Here is a 22,017-nt window from a genome sequence, read left to right on the forward strand (position 1 = left end):
CATTGAGGCTATATGTTCCCAAGGGGGTCTGTAATGCTAATTCCCATTGAGGCTATAGGATCCCCCTTCACTACTATCCTATCATGCACACATATTATATTGTGTGCATGATTATATTAGTATATAAGATACTATTTTACAATCTAGTCCAGCTGAAGTTATTCAGAGTTGCAATACTGTTCAACAACCTGTCTGCTAGCACCACTTTCTACCAAAATAGTTGTAAATTATCATGACATAGATGTCTTTCAGTCTGAGGCCAGTGTCATATTGGGGCATTTGCCTTTTATACCAATGTTAATCAGATGAGCAATACCAATCCCATTATCTGTTTAAGCCTCTTCTTAAATTCAGTTTAAACTGAAAAACAGCTTCATAAAGCAAGAGCAGAGGCATATGGCAATGAATGAAGTCAAATAAGTCATTAATAAGAGAGAAATCAAGGAGACGGGGAGCTGGCCATGTGCACTTATTGTAGGTTTTTTCACAACATCAAGTATTTTTACAGGCACTTAAAACAGTGCCATGCGAGAGAGGAAACAACATCACCTGTTTCTAAGCAAGACATGAAATACATCAAGGCAAAAACAAAAGCATACCTTTCTGTTAAAACTCTTAGTTCATTCGAGACAGAGATTTTAACAAATTTTAAAATGGATGAGACAGGAAACATCCTGATACCAAATAATATAGTAGCTGCTATAAACAAGACAATTGAAATCAGAGAGGATGCTGGAGTGGCAAAAAACAACCCCTACCTATTTACAAACACCCAAGGATCCATGGAACACTATAGAGGATGGGACGCAGTCCATAAAATCACCAAGGCTGCCAATCTAAATCAGCCGAACAAAGTTACAGCAACATCTGTTAGACATAGGGCCTCTACATACTATGCATTGCTCGATGTCAGCAGAGCAGAGAGGGTCACTTTTCTACAGCACATGGGTCATTCAGAGGACTGTTGCTGTTGCTGTTCTAGGGTTTAACGCCATTTTTCAGCACAAGATAGGCTATACATGGCGGCCAGTATAACTGGTGGAGGAAGAACTCGGGAAAACCCAGGGAAGAACCACCGACCCACGAGAAGCTACTGGCAGGCTTTCCCACGTACTCACATTAGCCAAGCCTTGGACTCGAACCCACGCAGACAGAGGTGAGATGGCAGTGATCCGTAACGGAGAGCGCTTTAGATCACTTGGCCACTCGGGGCCCCCTCACTCAGAGGAAGTGTTGAATAACATTTATACCACACCCTCAAGTTACATGTACATGGAATTATGTAAAGTTGGCAGATATTTTGAAGCACTTGATGAGGGCAATCTCAATCCTGCAAATTCTGTAACCATAGTATCACTGCCCCACAAAAATAATAATTCAGGTTTTCTGTACGTTTTATCAGGTAAAATAGCCTTGCATGTCATTAATAGGTCAGCATGTAGTTATTTTATTACAAAATTGAATTACTGCATGCCCAAACATTTAGTGTCATTATGAGGAACCATCTGAGAAAGTTTCTATTGTTGTTCATGGTTGAATGATATTTAACTATGAATGTTTTCGCTCCAACGCTGAAAGACACTGAAAAAATCTATCCAATTTAAAAATTTTTGGATGATTTAAAAAAGCCATTATGGTGTTACTTACTTAAATAATTAACACGATTAACTGGAACCACACATGTATATTTATCATAATTGTGTTACAGCCAAGAAAGTAATGTGGAAGCCTGATGATGAAGTTAAGGTAATGGATTACTTCCACACAAACCTCGTGACAGATGTGGTGCCTAGTAAGCGATATACGCTTTACTATCAAGTGTCATTCTAGAAAAATGAAATTAATATGTTGAGCTAATAATACTTTAATATACCATTTACATTAAAGTATATATAATTGAACCCATTGCTTCTACTCATCTACACGCCACATTCTAGATAATCTGATGGTATAAAACTTTTAATAGATGATGTGTAAGTAAAACATCATTGTAAATGGTCATTTGCAACTTAAATTTAACAAGTATGCATATTTCACAGAATGATAAACGTCTACAATATTTGGTATTTTTCTATCTGTAGAGAGAATTTTGTTTATATATATATTATATATATATATATATATATATATATATATATATATATATATATATATATATATATATATATATATATATACGTTTAGTGTATAATACAGTTGAGTTCTATGGCTCCCAACTACCATGTCATAGTAGGGTCTGACTGTAGGGTCAGACTCTGTGTGTGTGTATATGTATGTATATATATATATATATATATATATATATATATATATATATATATATATATATATATATATATATATATATATAACAATGGTGAACATAAGCTGTCCATGTCTCTAATATTTGGATAAAGAGCTATAGTATTTTTAACATAAATTTAATTACACAAGTGTTTTTAACAAAAAAAATTTCAGACAAAAAGCAAGTAGATGCTTTCTTTGCTTTGAATCCACGCATAGCAGAGAGCTGCGATGGAAATTGGAGGAGAATAAAATATAAAGTCTACAATGAAATTGTTGCGAGAAAAAATTACTGCAGAAGAAAAGTTTTAAATAGATGATCAGATACAAGTATTCATTTCAAAATGAAAATTATGATATAAGTAAAATAATTTCATCTTTTTTCGGCCTTGATTGGAATTATTTGACAAGTTCATTCATTTATTTTGAAATGAGCATAAATGCAGATTTTATTTACTGCATGATTAAAAATACCGATGTTATAACACCTAACTGCAGATGTGTCCTTAAATGACTATCATATTCATTTTGGAAGCCATATTTATTATGTCTTTCAAATGGATGACTTGATAATATAATTTGTGATGTCATGAAATGTAATTATGTTGTTGTAGTTGTAGGGTTTAACGCCATTTTTCAGCACACAATAGGCTATACATGATGGCCAGTATTAATGGTGGAGGAAGAATCCGGAGAAAACCCTGGAAAAAACCAACAACCCACGAGACGCTACTGGCAAGCTTTCTCACATACCCACATTAGCCGAATCCGAGACTCAAAACCACGCAGACAGAGGTGAGATGGCAGTGATCCGTAACGTAGAGCGCTTTAGAGCACTAGGGGCCCCGAAATGTAATTATGTGTTACTTGTATGATAAATTTAAATTCATAACAATGTAGTCATGTGATACAATCTTATAAGTCATTGTGTTTATAATTTTCTGACAAAAAATTTCATGGATGTATTTTTGTCCCACAAAACAACAATTTTGGAGGACTGATCCCATTGGAGAAGAAAATAATGGATTTAGCACATTAGATAATTTCAGCTGACGTGTAATTTTGGTATGTGGCAGCAGTACTGGCTGTAGCAAGTATAATTCCTGTTATCAATTATAGTAGTCCATAGACCTGTGGAAATGCATAACGCCCTAAAATAGATCTTATTAGTTAGGAAATCAGTACACAATAATGTATCACATGAAAAACTAATTGTTCATATTTCTGCTGAGTTGGAGACCTAGATCATGATTTTGTCATTTAAGTAAGTTTGCCATCCATGAAGAGCTAATGAGCAATCAATACTTGGGTGCACAGTGCATACACTTTAAGCTTTACATTTCTACATTATTTATTTTTTAAATCACACAATAGCTTTGTTAATTTATGACATGTTATTTATTTGAGCAATCTATAGCAAACAGAGAAGAAAATTTGAAATGAAATCACTATTAAATTTTTTTAAATTAAATATGGGGAAATTTGTAATATTTTGAAATTTGATATTTAAATTGTTATATGTTATGCAGTGGTAATCAGGAATCTATCAGAATTGCTCAGACAAGCTAGAAGTCAGGTTTTTAATCTGAAAATAATATGTCAGCCATTTCGTTTGTGATCAAAGCTGTGTGCTAACTTGACCATAATTATATCACACTGGCACCTAGCCAGACACTTGTGGTCAGCATTCTATTGTTAGTTGCAGTGTGCTAACATGATGATAATTATATGGCACTCAGTAATACAGCCAGGGCAGCAAGACTGTATTTGATGCAGTGTATTACTCTGAACATAATTATGTAATACTGATAACTGAGCAGCAATACATCTTAACAGTGATACAATGTTATTTGCTGTGTGCTGACTGGAGTGTAATTATATAACATCTACTTGTGATCAGCAGTCTTAGTTGCAGAGCTAACCAGCACATAATTATATAATACTTGCAACTAGCCAGCAATACTAGCAGGTGAGTAATAAAATGTAAGTTGCAGCATTCCAACCGGATCATAATTATATTACAGTCACAACTGACTATCAACATCAGTTGATTTTTTTCTTTTTGAACGACGTTATGTGATTGAGTTTCATTTTTGTTTTCAAGCTGACTGGTATAAACTGTCAGTTGCCAAACTAGTCATGCACACACACACACACACACACACACACACACACACACACACACACACACACATATATATATATATATATATATATATATATATATATATATATATATATATAATTTGGTTCTATTGTACAATCAATTGTTGCTTTACATATTTTGTCAACTGTTTCTTTTTGTTTTTATTTATATGTTAAGTTTTTTTTCTCGAACTCATGCATCCCCTTTTTTAAATCTTGACACTTTCTTCTGTCTCACTTCACATGACAGGCATTTAAGCTAGTATCTGTACTAATGAATAAAGTACATATTTCTAACTAACTTTGTCTTTCTTTTACTTTGCAAGAAGCAAAATGAGTTACTTGTGTCTAATGAAAATAATTTGTCTATCCATCATAATATGTGTGCCTGTCAATCATAACATAAATGTGAGCATCATTAATATGGAAATTAACAGTGAACAGAAAAGTACGATTCTGTTTTACATCACCATTCTCCTTCACTTCATCATCTGAAACTGTTTAAAAAAATTTTGCCCTCAAATAGGGAGCAATAAATATAATATTAATGTCCATCTGATTATCCATACCAAATCTCTTTGAGGACATTAGCTGAAATAGCAACATACATTTTGTAACATTTTTATAATCTGGGACATTTAAGAGTAAAACACGTATTACAGCAGGGAGTTCTAGATTGTGTTATGTCTGTCTCTGTTTCTCAAAATTCTGCCATGACAGCCAGACCTAACCTCAAATCCGTTCCAAATGTTAGTCAGTTCCGTGTGATGTACTCCTCGCGAGAAGGTTGCAAGCAGTTGTTCTTGCCTTGGGGTGATGCTGCTTTCAACGCATGCGTCAGCAATTTCAAAATAAGGTCATTAATAGATGTATAGATAGGTGTTCTGTTCTGACAGGGATTATTACTAAAAAGTGAGTGTTCTGAAGGATTTGACGCCATAGGTAAAAATAAAAGGGATTTTACTTTCCATCCGCATAACAAAGGCAGTCAAAATTAATTAAGTATTTTAATAATGAGCGTCCAACATGTCAGATGGATATGCTAGTGTGTATTGGTACTATCGCCCCTACGTGGGTTACGCTAAAGACATGTCACTGCGAACGTTTCGTGTGTATGACCAAAACATCTATTGATTCTGACCAAGGTAAATTGTCGTACGTAATTAGGAAAATATTTCCACAACATTATTGTGTTACAGCAGGCGCAGTAATTATTTTGTCGTTGTTTAAGCGTCATGATAAATTCAGCATCAAGATCAAACTCTCGTATATTTTGTATTCTTTTCGCCGATTGCCAGCTAATATTTTCTTTACCATGCCTGGGACTGGCACGCAGGGGATCCCATGGGTGGATCTCACCTGATGTTGGTTATAAACCATCTTGGAATTGTCACAGACAATTTTCAGAAGCTGACACATTTTTGTAGCTCTAGATAATGCTAAAATACACTGTTACCACTCGACGTGATCATCGACAATCCAAACATAGATATCTGAGTTTGTTAGCCCCTGCAACGAATGAATTGTTATTACATATCCTAGAGTCCATCATGGTGGTTGCTGTGCCAGATCCTACTCAACAATAGATATCTGAGTTTGCTAGCCCCTGTGACGAATGAATTGTTATTACATATCCTTGAGTCCAGCATGGTGGTCCTGTGCCAGAGCCTGTTCAACAACCTCCACAGGACCATAAACTATATTATTGAGAGTGGCAAGGTCTCTTACCGTAGTTTTTTCGGGATATATCGCGCGGATCTGGTTGTGGTTAAGGAGAGTGCCTCTGACTCAGCTTCTACCTTTTCATTCCTTGTTTCAGATCTGGTTTTTACACCCGATTGTCTCCTATCGCCTGTTGCTTTATCAAGTTTACGCGTCAGTTCTTCCTGTTTTTCTTTCGCTTTCTGTTTTACTCTTGCAGTATGTTCCTTTGCTGTCTGGTCATTGATAACAAAATTAGTAATATCTTCCTCAGATGTGATCTGCTGAATATTAAAAGCAACGCAATATAAATATTTAACACAATAGGCAGCTTTTAGGGTTTTAATATATTCTGGTTTTATGTATCCAAACACGGCAATATCAAGTATTTTGTCTGAATCCCTGATAGCGGCAGCACACCTTCCTCAGTAAATTTATCTATCATGTTAGTTAACTTTGGTGGTGGCGGTGGTAGAACTCCGGGCTGTGGTTGAAGAGGTTAATGAGGTGGTGAAGCGGGTTGAAGATGACCAGCAATATCCTCGGGCAATGTCTTAAGATCATTTTGTTGCCTAAGTTGATGTAACAATTTGTTTTGGTTGGTTAATAATTTAATTTAGATAACTGTTCTGTACCTTCTGAACATTACAACTGAGCTTCCTGACGTTGTTATAGTTGCTATTTGATAGAATCACGGACAGGGAGGTATTTCTTAATTAATTCTAGTCGATGTCGAGCTATTTTATCTGTGCAATATTCCATAGTTAGAGCAGAAACATATTATTATTATTATTATTATTATTATTATTATTATTACAATAACGATTTAGTTACACATCACGGTCCGCGGATATACTTAAATGCACATCAAACAGCTAATGCAGTAAACGCGGCGACATGCGCGCACATTATTTTTGTTTGCACTACTTACCGCATCTGAGTTTTCTTGTCGCACCTTGTGGCTCTTGACCTGTGTGAATTTCAAAACAACACCGGGGTCTTGCCAACCAGGCTTATATACAAGGTTCAGGTTGGCTTTTGGCAACAAAGAAATCTACAATTTTACAAGGCCCGATTGTAGAATCGGGGCCTTGGCGGAAGGGGAGGGGGCTAAAAATGGTCAGCTGACCCACCAGTTCTAGCCTGAACTCTTTTTGCCCAATCCACTTATGGGTCTAGCCCATTAGAGTTTCAAGACATCAACTAGATCTTGCAAACGAGGATTTTGGCAAATAATAAATCAACCAGGGCCCGGATTTGGAAGTGGGGTCTTATGGGTGGAATCTTCGCACCCAATCCCAAAGGTAGGCCAACCCGACACACACACACCCCAACCCCGCTGCTCAGGGATCCAGTAAAAATAATCTGTTATCAATCTTGTACTATTTCTAGCCAATACATCTGATCATAAAATTAAAAGAAAATTTGCTTGGTCTGAGTGAATAAGTGAATAAACGATATATTTCATCTCTCCGGTGAAAATCTCAGATTAGCGTCATTAAATGTAACTAAAAGTACCTAATTCATTTTAAGCACTTTGCGTGACACGAATAAGTAACTTTTAGATGCATTTAATGACGCTGACCTGAAAATTAACCGAGTTTTAAAAAATAGCAATTCAATGTGAAATTTAGTATTTTGCTCGTAGCTTTGCCAATTGTTAAAATACACTTAATGAAATATACCTTTTATTCACTTGGAGCAAGAAAATATGCTAACTTTATTTTACTATAGGCCGTAATAATCTTGATAATTCAATCTATTGGAATACGATTAATTTTCACTGCTCGTCAATATATATTGAGAATATTTTGAGCAAGAAATTTACACATTGTATCAAAGCACATTGGTGGTCTTGAGGTAGATATGGCATTACTCATACTATCGCATTGGGTTAAAATACAACAATAGACATAATACTTTTTGAAAATCTTGTTTTGGTCAGCTTTTTATGTGCTGTTGTAACTTCAAATGAGATGGAGAAGTATGAATTTGGTTATATTTTCTATGTGAATGTACACAAACACATGCATCTCATAAACGGTAGACATCTTTCATTATCGCGTGGGATGCAGCAAGAAATGTGCTAATTCAGCCTGTGATAAATATTGCAGGCAAACTTTTAGAACATGAAATAAGAAGAGAATTCGATTGCTTTTTGAGTGATTAATGGATATATTTCACTAAAATATTTTCATCAACCCGATTAAACATGTCGGTTATTAGCTCATTTCAAGCAAATTTCTAATTAAGGACACTTCAATATGCGGGATGGGGGGGGGGGGGTATTTACATCTACTTATTGGTGCAAAAACTATTATGACCACACCCTTTAAGAAGGAGTTAAAAAATTACTATGGCTTGAAAACAATAGTGCAGCTTCTGTCTTATATTTGATTGACTGCCTATGACATTTAAAAAACAGTTCAACATAAATACGTTTAGAAATGTATAAGCAGATGTTGCGATACAGTTTTTAATGGCACATTTTTTATGATTTTGATCATCTTAAAATATAATTTTATTATTTTGTTTTGTTTGGTATAGCAATAGGGCCGTTACAAATATTGTCGCCTTAATGCTGGATTAAACAGAATATGTGTGTGAAGATTATATCACCATAACGATGTGGATGCAAATACGTATTACAGTTTTAAAAGGCATACATTTATGATTCTGATCATCTTAAACTTTAATTTTAGTTTTATATTTTGTTTGGTATAGCAATAGGGCCGTTACAAATAATGTCGCCTTAATGCTGGATTAGAGAGAATATGTGTGTGAAGATTATATCGCCATAACGATGTGGATGCACATACGTATTACAGTTTTAAAAGGCATACATTTATGATTCTGATCATCTTAAACTATAATTTTAGTTTTATATTTTGTTTGGTATAGCAATAGGGCCGTTACAAATAATGTCGCCTTAATGCTGGATTAGACAGAATATGTGTGTGAAGATTATATCGCCATAACGATGTGGATGCACATAAGTATTACAGTTTTAAAAGGCATATATTTATGATTCTGATCATCTTAAAATATAATTTTAGCTTCATATTTTGTTTGGTATAGCAATAGGGCCCTTATAAATACTGTCGCCTTAATGCTGGACTAGACAGAGTATGTGTGTGAAGAGTCTGTCGCCATAAGGATGTTTTGACCATCGCAGTTGTGTGTTGGCATTAAGGCGACACGGTATTAAGGCGACACATGTGTGTTTTCATTTAACAATACTTTTTGATGTTTTAAACATGAATATTGAAGCTTGATAATAGGAATTATAGATTATTTTGATGAATTCATATACAAATATGTGCTTCAGTTTCATAACACAACATGATGTCATTCTGTCACCCTAATGCTGCTGTGCGACATATGTCGCCCTAATGCTGGTTACGTACTCATGTGTGTGTGTGTGTGTGTCTGTCTGTCTGTGTGTGTGATTAGGACTTTTAATGTAGCTTTTAAAAATTTCAGTCATATCGCTACGATGTATGCAGCGGAGCAGTATATAGTGATGTCTAGCACTGGGGCATCATGCAGCAGACACCCAGTCACATTATCCTGAAACCAGGCCGACAAGTCATATCACTAACCTCTTAATGCTGAATGCATAGCGAGGTAGCTGTTAGTACCGTTTGTGCAAGTCTTAGGTATGACTCGGCCTGGATCGAACCCACAACCTCCTGCTTCCGAGGCAGATGCCCTAACCACTAGGCCACCAGAGTGGTGACACTTTTTTGTAGAAATGCAAATACAAATATAACATCCATAACATCGTTTTCATTTCTAATGAAATTCATGCTGGAAAAAGTCCTTCAGTTAAAACTCTACATCAATAAGATAAACCCATTAAACTGAAAAGCAATATGCCAAATTTTCGAAATATACAAAAGCAAGAAGAAGTGTATGATACAAGCAAAAGTAAATTCAATTCAATAAATGTATCTGTGATCATTGCATTGACTGTATACTCTCAGTCTCTCTCTCTCACACACACACACACACACAGTGCAATCCCCCATAACACAAATTCGGATATAATGCAGTCCTACTGCTTTTAGTTCTCGGGGTTTACACGTGTATGGAGTTTTCGTATGAGCTTGTTATTAATTTCCTATTTTTTAAATAAAAATATTTTACCATTATGGAAAAGCAAATTCACAAACGCAATTGGCTCTCTGCACTTTGTGCAAACAAAAATTATTATCATTTTGGGGGAGTTGATCATGTAGGAATTTGAGTATAATACGATATATAATACGATCATGGCGTAGTTCCGGAAATTTTAAATACATGTACATGTACATGTATTTTTCTTGTACCCGGAAAAATACTTTTTTTTAAAGTACGAGAAATAGCATGGAAAACGTTCGGGTATGAATTCAGATTTAATAGGATTGTGGTTTGGCTTCTGAAATATAAAAGTTTCACCAGGTTCTTGAAGTGTTATGCCAAAATAAACATTACCGGAAATGTTACTTATTATTGATCCATTCTATATACAATCGATGCTCAGACAATAGCCGACATGTGCTCCTTCTTTAACTGCATACACAACTAAGCAGCAGACAATGCGGCAGTTGATAAAAGATTCTCACAATTCAATAAACATCAAAAAACAAAAGCTGCCAACATGTTTGGCCAGTCTGTCGGCTCATGCATATCAACCGGTGTAATGTAGATCTACAAACTTTTTGGCCTCTATCTTAGCTCATGTATGTCAACCAGTGTACTGTAGATAAACCAATGTATTGGCCAGTCTGTCAACTCAAGCATATCAACCAGTGTACTATATATAGATCAACCTACTTTTTGGCCTGTCTGTCAACTCAAGCATATCAACCAGTGTACTATAGATCAACCTACTTTTTGGCCAGTCTGTCAAATCAAGCATGTCAACCAGTGAACTGGAAATCATCCTACTTTATGGCCACTCTGTCAGCTCATGCATGTCAACCAGTGTATTGTAGATCAACCTACATTTTGACCAGTCTGTCAGCTCATACATGTCAACCAGTGTGTTGTAATCAACCTACTATTTGACCTGTCTGTCATCTCATACATGTCAACCAGTGTATTGCAGTTCAACCTACTTGTTTGCCAGTTTATCCGCAAATGCATGACAACCAGTGTGTTGTAGACCGACGTACATTTTGGAAAGACTGTCAGCTCATGCATGTCAACCAGTGTGTTGTAGAACAACCTACTTTTCGGCCAGTCTGCCAGCTCATGCATGCCAACCAGTGTACTGCAGATCAACCTACCTTTTGGCCAGTCTGTCAACTCATGCATGTCAACCAGTGTACTGTAGATCGACAAATTTTTGGCCAGTCTGTCAGCTCATGCATGTCAACCAGTGTACGGGAAATCAACGTACTTTTGGCCAGTCTGTCAGCTGATGTATGTCAACCAGTGTACTGTAGATCAACCTACTTTTTGGACAGTCTGTCAGCTCATGCATCATGCATGTCAACCTGTTTATTGCAGATCAACATACTTTTTGGCCAGTCTGTCAGCTGATGCATGTCAACCAGTGTACTGTATATCAACCCATATTTTTCTTCCTGTCTGTCAGCTAATGCATGTCCACCGGTGTATGGTAGATCAACCTACGTTTTGGCCTGTCTGTCAGCTCATGCATGCCAACCAGTGTACTGCAGATCAACCTACGTTTTGGCCTGTCTGTCAGCTCATGCATGTCAACCAGTGTACTGGAAATTAACCTTCTTTTTGGCCAGTCTGTCAGCTCATGCATGTCAACCAGTGTACTGAAAATTAACCTTCTTTTTCGCCAGTCTGTCAGCTAATGCATGTCCACCGGTGTATGGTAGATCAACCTACGTTTTGGCCTGTCTGTCAGCTCATGCATGTCAACCAGTGTACTGGAAATTAACCTTCTTTTTCGCCAGTCTGTCAGCTCATGCATGTCAACCAGTGTACTGGAAATTAACCTTCTTTTTCGCCAGTCTGTCAGCTCATGCATGTCAACCGGTGTATTGTTGATCAACCTACGTTTTGGCCAGTCTGTCAGGTCATACATGTCAACCAGTGTACTGGAGATCAACCTATCTTTTGGCCAGTATGTCAGCTCATGCGTGTCAACCAGTGTACTGGAAATTAACCTTCTTTTTCGCCAGTCTGTCAGCTCTTGCATGTCAACAAGTGTACTGGAAATCAAACTAATTTTTGGCCAGTCTGTCAGCTCATGCATGTCAACCAGTGTACTGTAGCCTGTCTGTCAGCTCATGCATGTCAACCAATGTACTGTAGATCAACCTACTTTTTGGCCGGTCTGTTAGTTCATGCATGTCAACCAGTGTACTGGAAATCAACTTACTTTTTGGCCAGTCTGTCAGCTCATGAATATCAAATAATGTTCACGTGGGAAAGCCTGCCAGTAGCTTCTCGTGGGTCACTGGTTCTTCCCTGAGTTTTCCAGGGTTCTTCCTCCATCAGTTACACTGGCCGCCATGTATAACCTATATTGTATTGAAAAATGGCGTTAAACCCTAGAACAACAACAACATCAAATAATGTTCTAAAAATCAAACACTGCTTTATTCCATGTCTTGAGGCAGGTGTAATATAAGCAAGGCCTTCCACCTTGAACCTGATGTCATGGATCAAATACTGCTAAATCTGCCTCATATTCTCAAGACCTTCTTGCAGACACATATCATGATGTCCCACCCAGCCACATTATCCTGATACCAGGCCAACCAGTCCCAACACAAGACCTTGCAGACACGTATCATGATGTCCCACCCAGCCACATTATCCTGACACCAGGCTGACCAGTCCCAACGCAAGACCTCCTTGCAGACACGTAGTATGATGTCCCACCCAGCCACATTATCCTGACACCAGGCTGACCAGACCCAATGCAAGACCTCCTTGCAGACACGTATCATGATGTCCCACCCAGTCACATTATCCTGACACCAGGCTGACCAGTCCCAACACAAGACCTCCTTGCAGACACGTATCATGATGTCCCACCCAGTCACATTATCCTGACACCAGGCTGACTAGTCCCAACGCAAGACCTCCTTGCAGACACATAGTATGATGTCCCACCCAGCCACATTATCCCGACACCAGGCTCACCAGTCCCAACGCAAGACCTCCTTGCAGACACGTAGTATGATGTATCACCCAGCCACATTATCCTGACACCAGGCCGACCAGTCCCAACACAAGACCTCCTTGCAGACATGTTGCATGATGTCCCACCCAGCCACATTATCCTGACACCAGGCTGACCAGTCTCAACAGAAGACCTCCTTGCAGAGACGTAGTATGATGTCCCATCCAGCCACATTATCCCAACACCAGGCTGACCAGTCCCAACGCATGACCTCCTTGCAGACACATAGTATGATGTCCCACCCAGCCACATTATCCCGACACCAGGCTGACCAGTCCCAATGCAAGACCTCCTTGCAGACACGTATTATGATGTCCCATCCAACCACATTATCCCGACACCAGGCTGACCAGTCCCAACGCAAGACCTCCTTGCAGACACGTAGTATGATGTCCCAACCAGACATATTATCCTGACACCAGGCTGACCAGTCCCAACGCAAGACCTCCTTGCAGACACGTAGTATGATGTCCCAACCAGACACATTATCCTGACACTAGGCCAGCCAGTCCCAACACAAGTCCTCCTTGCAGACATGTTGCATGATGTTCCACCCAGCCACATTATCCTGACACCAGGCCGACTAGTTCCAACACAAGACCTCCTTGCAGACACGTAGCATGATGTCCCAGCCAGACACATTATCCTGACACCAGGCTGACCAGTCTCAACGCAAGACCTCTAGGCTGACCAGTCTCAACGCAAGACCTCCTTGCCGAGACGTAGCATGATGTCCCAACCAGACACATTATCCTGACACTAGACCAACCAGTCCCAACACAAGACCTCCTTGCAGACATGTTGCATGATGTCCCACCCAGCCACATTATCCTGACACCAGGCCGACCAGTCTCAACACAAGACCTCCTTGCAGACACGTAGCATGATGTCCCACCCAATCACATTATCCTGACACCAGGCTGACCAGCAGGATGACCAGTCCTGATACAAGACCTCCTTGCAGACACGTAGCATAATATCCCACCCAGTCACATTAGCCTGACATCAGGCTAACCAGTCCTGACACAAGACATCCTTGCAGACACGTAGCATGATGTCCCACCCAGTCACATTATCCTGACATCAGGCTGACCAGTCCTGACACAAGACCTCCTTGCAGACACGTAGCATGATGTCCCACCCAATCACATTATCCTGACACCAGGTCGACCAGCCCTGACACAAGATCTCATTTGCTATTTTTATATCTTATGTATATGTTTGAACTGTGTTACTCACGAACCATTATATATGAAAATATGAAGCCATAATGCCTAAAATGGTCCTCCATCAAGATAATCTTCACATAAATCCAAAACAACAGATTTGACCAGATTCAAAAGTTTTTATAACAAAATCAATGTCAGTGCAAGACAAAAGTATTTTTATAACCAAATCAATGTCAGTGCACTATCAACGTGTGTGTGTGATTAGGATTTTTAATGTAGCTTTTTAAAAAAAAATAAGTCATATCACTACAATGTCTGCATTGTAGCAGTTTATAGTGATGTCTAGCATTGGGGCATCATGCAGCAGACACGTAGCATGGTGTCCCACCCAGTCACGTTATCCTGACACCAGGCCGACCAGTCCAAACACTAACCTCTTAATGCTGAGTGCATAGCGAGGTAGCTGTTAGTACCATTTTTGTAAGTCTTTGGTACGACTCGGCCGGGGATCCAACCCACAACCTCCCGCTTCCGGGGCAGATGCTCTAACCACTAGGCCACCGGAGTGGTCACAATTTTCTGTAGAAATGCAAATAAAAAGATGAAGTCTGGTAAACATCCATAACATCGTTTTCATTACTAACGAAATTCATGCTGGAAAAAGTCTTTCATTTAAAACTCTACACCAATAAGATAAACCCATTAAACTGAAAAGCAATATCCTAAATTTTCTAAATATACAAATGCAACAAGAAGTCGATGATATAATCAAAAGTAAATTAATAGTATAAGTACAAAAGGGATAAGTAATTATTACCCACAATGCTTTTTAACTGTACATTTATATATCACACACTGCTCAATGGAAATATTCACATATGTATGTCTATTAAGCGTGAAAATATAACTGGATAGTATCTCCCCTTTCTTATTAATTGTGAGTGGTCACTGAATGAACCCAATTTCTCTTCAGTTGCTTTTACTAGTAAAGACTGAGTGATTATTGGATAAAAAAATATTTATCTATATCACACCAATTCAATAAATGTATTTATGATCATTGCATTGACTCTGTGTGTATGTGTGTGTGTGTGTGTGTGTGTGTGTATATATATATATATATATATATATATATATATATATATATATATATATATATATATATATATATACACACATACACATACATACATACACACAGTGCAACCACCACCACCCCATAACGCGAAATTCGGATATAATGCAGTCGTGTCTTCAGTTAATTCTGTTTATAATCTTTGTTCAAACAATAGCCAACATGTGTTTCTTCTTTAACTGCACACAGCAGACAATGCGGTCGTTGATAAAAGATTATCACAGTTTAATAAACATCAAAAAATAAAAGCCGCCAGCATGTTTGCTGGACTTGACGGTGTTATTATATGTAATCAGTTGACCAGTAAATAATGTCCACTTTATTAGCTGGAAATTGAAAGGGTAGAAAATTGTACATGTGTTCAGCTTTCAACAAAATGTATAAAAGTGACTCATGACCAATGCAGGCCCACTGCTCTTAGTTCATTGGGTTTACACGTGTATGGGGTTTGCTTATGAACTCAATATTAATTTCCTATTTTTTTTTAAAATTATTTTACCTTTATGGAAAAGCAAGTTCACAAACGCAATTCACTCTCTGCACCTTGTGCAAGCAAAATTTGTTATCATTTTGGGAGAGTTGATCATGTATGAATTTGAGTATAATACGATATATAATATGATCATGGCGTGGTTCCGGAAATTTTAAATACATGTATGAATTTGAGTATAATACGATATATAATACGACCATGGCGCGGCCCCTGAAATTTTAAATACATGTATGAATTTGAGTATGATACGATTTATAATACGATCATGGCAAGGTTCCGGAAATTTTAATACATGTATGTGTATTTGTCTTGTACCCGGAAAAAATACTTTTAATTAGAGTACGAGAGGTAGTGTGTAAAACGTTCGGGCATGAATTCAGATTTAATAGAATTGTGGCTTGGCTTCTGAAATATAACAATTTCACCAGGTTCTTGAAGTCCTATGCCAAAATAAACATTACCGGAAATGTTACTTATTAATTACTGATCTATGAGTAAAGCCATTAAGTCGTCTTTGCGATTGCTTTCAATTAATTATATATACAATCGTTGCTCAGACAATAGCCGACATGGGTTTCTTCTTTAACTGCATAAACAACTAAGCAGCAGACAATGTGGTGGTTGATAAAAGATTCTCACAATTCAATAAACGTAAAAAAACAAAAGCTGTCAACATGTTTGCTGGGCTTGGCAGTGTTATTAGACTCAATCAGTTGACCAGTAAATACATGTCCACTTTCTATGCCGGAAATTGAAAGGGTATGAAATTTTACATGCGTTCAGCTTAATTTTTTTATATAAAAGTGACTCGTCACCATTAGAAGCCCACGGCACTTAGTTCTCTGGTTTGACATGGGTATGGTGTTTGTTTATGAACTCCTTATTAATTTTCTATATTTTATAAAAATATTTTACTGTTATGGAACAGCAAGTTCACAAACGCAAATCGATCTCTGCACTTTACACAATGATTAGTATAGTAGTTTTCACACATTTCTTTCGCTATTCACAAAATCTGATATAAAAGTTATATGCAAGCTGAAGGAATGTGTTGATTGTTAATTATTCTTGATGTAGTTGTTTCAACGAATAGGCATATGAGCATTAATTATTATAAATTTGCAATGGATAAATGTACACAAAAACTCATATGAGAAAATGTTAGCAGTATGAAATTTGTAGAATGTTCATAGACCCTGAAACAATAATGAACTGTACATGTGCTTCGTCTTTCTTAACCTAATTTTGCTGTTAATTTTCCCATTGAATTCCGACACATAATGATGTGACAAAATTATTGAATAGTTTAAATATGTATGCAGTTTTTGCAATGCAATTACATCTTTTATGGATTAATTGCAAGCGAAAAACAGTACGATGTCAGACAGCAAGTAAACGGTGTTGATACTCTGTTAATGATGTATATTAGACGTTTAATTCAGGCGCAATGAACTGGGAAAAAATTATTGAATATTGCAAATCTGTGTGCAATTTTTTAATGGAATTATATGCATTATATATGAACAGCATGCCACAACGGCACGATAGTAAACGGTGTTGATAACCTATTCATCATACACATTAGACATGAATACACGGTGTATGTGACAATGAGTTGTTCTCTGAAACAAGTAAAATACTGTAAAACCCCACATTAACGCGAAAACGATATTAATGCGATCCAATTGTTTGGACCCCAGTCACACAGCAGTGCTAAAAAAATCCCAGATGCCCGGGTTCTAATTTCAGATCAGGCCTATCCTGTACTCTAAAAGAGGAGCCCATCAGGATTGTCAAAAAAAATTATACAATTTGTCAGATAAACTTTTGATCTCACTAACGACATGCAAAATGTGTTTTCAAGATGTTAACAAACCTGCCATAATAGGGCGTAATCTGTTTAAAAGCAAGATCACCCCTGTCCTATGTGAAGAGGAGATCTGATTTTAATTAAACTATAACATGGCATGTCATGCAAAAACATGATTTCGTAATGCAACAAACTCCGAATTGGTTGTGTTTCAAGAGAACGCAATTTTATGTAATCTTCAAAAATAAAACCAAAACCACATTCAGTATATGTCGGTTACATGTAGCATGAAGAAATGATAAACAGTCATGATTGGAGCCGAGGCAAAACTATCCTTTAGCCAGCTTAAATAACAACAATTAAAAAGCAAAGAGATAAGGTATAATCATCTTTACCATATTACCTGATTGGCTAACAATAGCTAGTGAGGTGTATGTCAGACCTGCTTTTTGTGCCAATTTTCTAAGGTACGATTAGATCGTGGAACAACCCAATATAGCTGAATCAAAGATAATCTAGATACGTGTAGGAGAACAAAAGTATTACATATCATTGCTATAAATGAGGATCTTACTGCATATAGAAAATGCAAAGCAAAATCATTTAAATTGTCAGAATACTGAGAGAAAAAATCTTTGAGCACTGTACAGATACAAATTTGTGATATTTCCCCCTGTACATCCATAATTACAAGCAGGGATAAAAAATCAACAGTACAAGTGAAATTCCTGAACATCAGACCCTATGTCAAGGTTCACATCTCCACCACCATGACATATTTACATGAATCTAGGTGACTGATAGTTATTCAACTTATTGTTATGATTTACTTTAATCTTGTCTTGAAAAAATGTGTATAGTATGCACACAAAGGTTGACTATGTCATACTTTTAATCCAGCCTAGTGCATAAGGTGTCTTTAACAAATAACATATCAGTAGCATCTGAGGTTGTAAAGTGAAAGAGAAATAAAGTACCTGATCGTCAAACATTTGCTATATCATTCTACCAAGAAATAAGAAGACTTGTATCTACTTACATTGCTCCTGTTGCCAATTATAGTTTTATGTTCAATTCAAAACCAAACGTAAGGTCACTGTGCATGAAATATAGGCAGACCTGCTAACTCTGTCGTGTCCGTCTCAGTAAGGCAGTCGATTTTTTCCGTAAGACTGAGAGGTCTTCAGTAAGGTGTAACAAAATATCAATAACTACTATTGTAAAGCTGGAAAATGCAATTAAAATTTTGACACAGCAATGATAAACATTATGTTCAACTGAAAAGTTTGTAAGTACGCATAGACTTTATTTACCACTAGTACAGTTGCACAAACCTCTAATTCCAAAGCCTATGCAACTCAATTGCACGTTGCTATCTCTCAACTTGACATAATTCTTGGAAATTCTTTTAAATTTCACATGACGATGGCAGTCATATCTCCTGCCATGAAAAACTACTCAAATTGGCACATGATGTCATATAAACGTAATCGTGTCCTTTCCAGCTTTTATTCACAAGAACCTGAATGCTCCTTTTTATTCTTCTGTGTTGATTATTAACACTTTTCTAGAAACATATTTTCCCTTACGTCTGAAACATTCATCACTTTCTGGGCGTGATTTTTCATTTTTTTTATAATCAACAGTTTGATCAAGCAGATGCTTCACATGAACAAATAAGTGCAGTGTAAAGCATCTGGGGTGCTGCTGTAAAGTCAGTGTGGTTCCCTGACTAATTTCAATAATTCTATAATGAAACCCGGATTAAAATAAAACTCGGACAAACCAATTACCTGTAATTTTTGGCAACGATCATTTTTCTGTAGTTGTTTCTATTATGCCGTAAGTCCATACTTTAAGGGTAAATTTCTTAAGAGTTGGCATGTTTATATAGGTAACACAAACCTCTTTTGACAACAAAAAAAAAATGTTGACCCTATCAAGATGCATCCACTCACCAAGTTTCTTGATTGTATGCATAACAAGAAAAATATCATGTGGTCATGAACTAAATGAAAAACCTGACCTATGCTATTAAAATAAAATAAAAAAATTACATTGTACCTTTTCTGTTTTAAGACTGTTGTACTAACAGAAACACATATCATCAAGTTCACCATTGTGAAAAATAGCAACTGTGAAAAATAATCATTAAACAAAATATAACCCAATGTCAATGAAGCTCAAAATATGGTTAATTTGGATCTACTGAAATGAGGTCATAGTGCTCATGAAGATGCATCACAGCGTTTCATGAGTTTATACAGGATAGAATGCATGCATACAGCCTATTGCATGTGGTCGTGAGCTAACCTAAACCAGTAAAATGAGAAAAACGGGTCACAGTGACCTTCTCCTGACACAAGTGTGGTACTAAGAAAGATACATACAATCCAGTTTAGGGAGAACAGTATCAACAGCAAAAATGTACATATGGGTCACAGCAAGTTACTTAAGGATGGTGTAGCATTTATCAAGATGTACTCTCTTGCTATATTTTTGATTCCAGGCATGGAAGTATTATGTAGCACATAAAACAACATGGTCATGAGCTAGATGGTTCCAGGCATGGAAGTATTATACAGTACACAATAAAACAGTGTGGTCATGAGCTAGATGATTCCAGGCATGGAAGTATTATACAGTACACAATACAACAATGTGGTCATGAGATAGACGATTCCAGGCATGGAAGTATTATACAGTACACAATACAACAGTGTGGTCATGAGCTAGATGATTCCAGGCATGGAAGTATTACGCAGTACACAATACAACAGTGTGGTCATGAGATAGATGATTCCACGTTTATAAGTATTATACAGTACACAATACAACAGTGTGGTCATGAGCTAGATGATCCCAGGCATGGAAGTATTATACAGTACACAATAAAACAGTGTGGTCATGAGCTAGATGATTCCAGGCATGGAAGTATTATACAGTACACAATACAACAATGTGGTCATGAGATAGACGATTCCAGGCATGGAAGTATTATACAGTACACAATACAACAGTGTGGTCATGAGCTAGATGATTCCAGGCATGGAAGTATTACGCAGTACACAATACAACAGTGTGGTCATGAGATAGATGATTCCACGTTTATAAGTATTATACAGTACACAATACAACAATGTGGTCATGAGATAGATGATTCCAGGCATGGAAGTATTATACAGTACACAATACAACAGTGTGGTCATGAGATAGATGATTCCAGGTTTATAAGTATCATACAGTACACAATACAACAGTGTGGTCATGAGCTACACTTGGACACTTGGGGCTCCCTACAAGGTACAGACCAGTGTATAATAGAGAATCATTATATTAAACGATATACAAAAATGGAATAATTTAAGCATACAATTTAATGCATCATTAACTTAGCAGAGAATGAATTAATAAACATTCCCATTGTAAAACTGGGAAAAATAGCTTTAATCTCACCTTAAATGACAATTAATAGACTTGCAATTCCAACAGGGAACAACAGCCTTTATGAAGAGTGAATTAATAGACATTTCCATTTCAACTGGAAAATAATAGCCTTTCTCTCACCTGAAGTAGAGGATTGTGCCCATCTCATGATGGAACCTAAGGAATAGATCCAGTTCATCTATGTCCCCAATCCTCACAGATCCCGATCTATTCATATCTTCAATGAAACTGCGTGTTACAACCTGATGGAAAGAAATGTAAAGAGTTATTATAATCCAAGAACGTGATAACAGCCTGATGAAAAGAAATGTAAAGCATTATTTAACTTATTACAATCCAACAACCTGATGGAAAAACATGTAAGGAGTTATTACAATCCAACAACCTGGTGGAAACCAAAAGACATGTAAAGAGTTATTATAATCCAACAACCCGGTGGAAGGAAATGAAGAGTTATTACAATCCAACAACCTGATGGAAACCGAAAGACATGTAAAGAGTTATTATAATCTTACATTCTGATGGAAAGACATGTAAATAGTTATTACAATCCAACTACCTGATGGAAACTGAAAGACATGTAAAGAGTTATTAAAATCCAACTACCTGATGGAAAGATATGTAAAGAGTTATTACAATCCAACAACCTGATGGAAACCGAAAGACATGTAAAGAGTT

At 37.0% G+C, this 22,017-nt stretch overlaps 1 protein-coding gene across 1 annotated transcript in view; it reads right to left on the reverse strand.

Moving 5' to 3' along the window:
- LOC149789632 (putative serine/threonine-protein kinase pats1) overlaps positions 1–22,017 on the reverse strand; it is a 95,720-nt gene that overhangs the window by 60,974 nt on the left and 12,729 nt on the right. The window contains exon 3 of the mRNA XM_089973343.1: positions 21,460–21,581. Coding sequence (XP_089829469.1) covers positions 21,460–21,581 — 122 coding nt within the window. The remainder of the gene's footprint in view (positions 1–21,459; positions 21,582–22,017) is intronic.

The sequence above is a fragment of the Sinohyriopsis cumingii genome, chromosome 10 (genome assembly GCF_028554795.1).
Source record: "Sinohyriopsis cumingii isolate HCF-2022 chromosome 10, ASM2855479v2, whole genome shotgun sequence".
NCBI lineage: Eukaryota > Metazoa > Mollusca > Bivalvia > Unionida > Unionidae > Sinohyriopsis > Sinohyriopsis cumingii.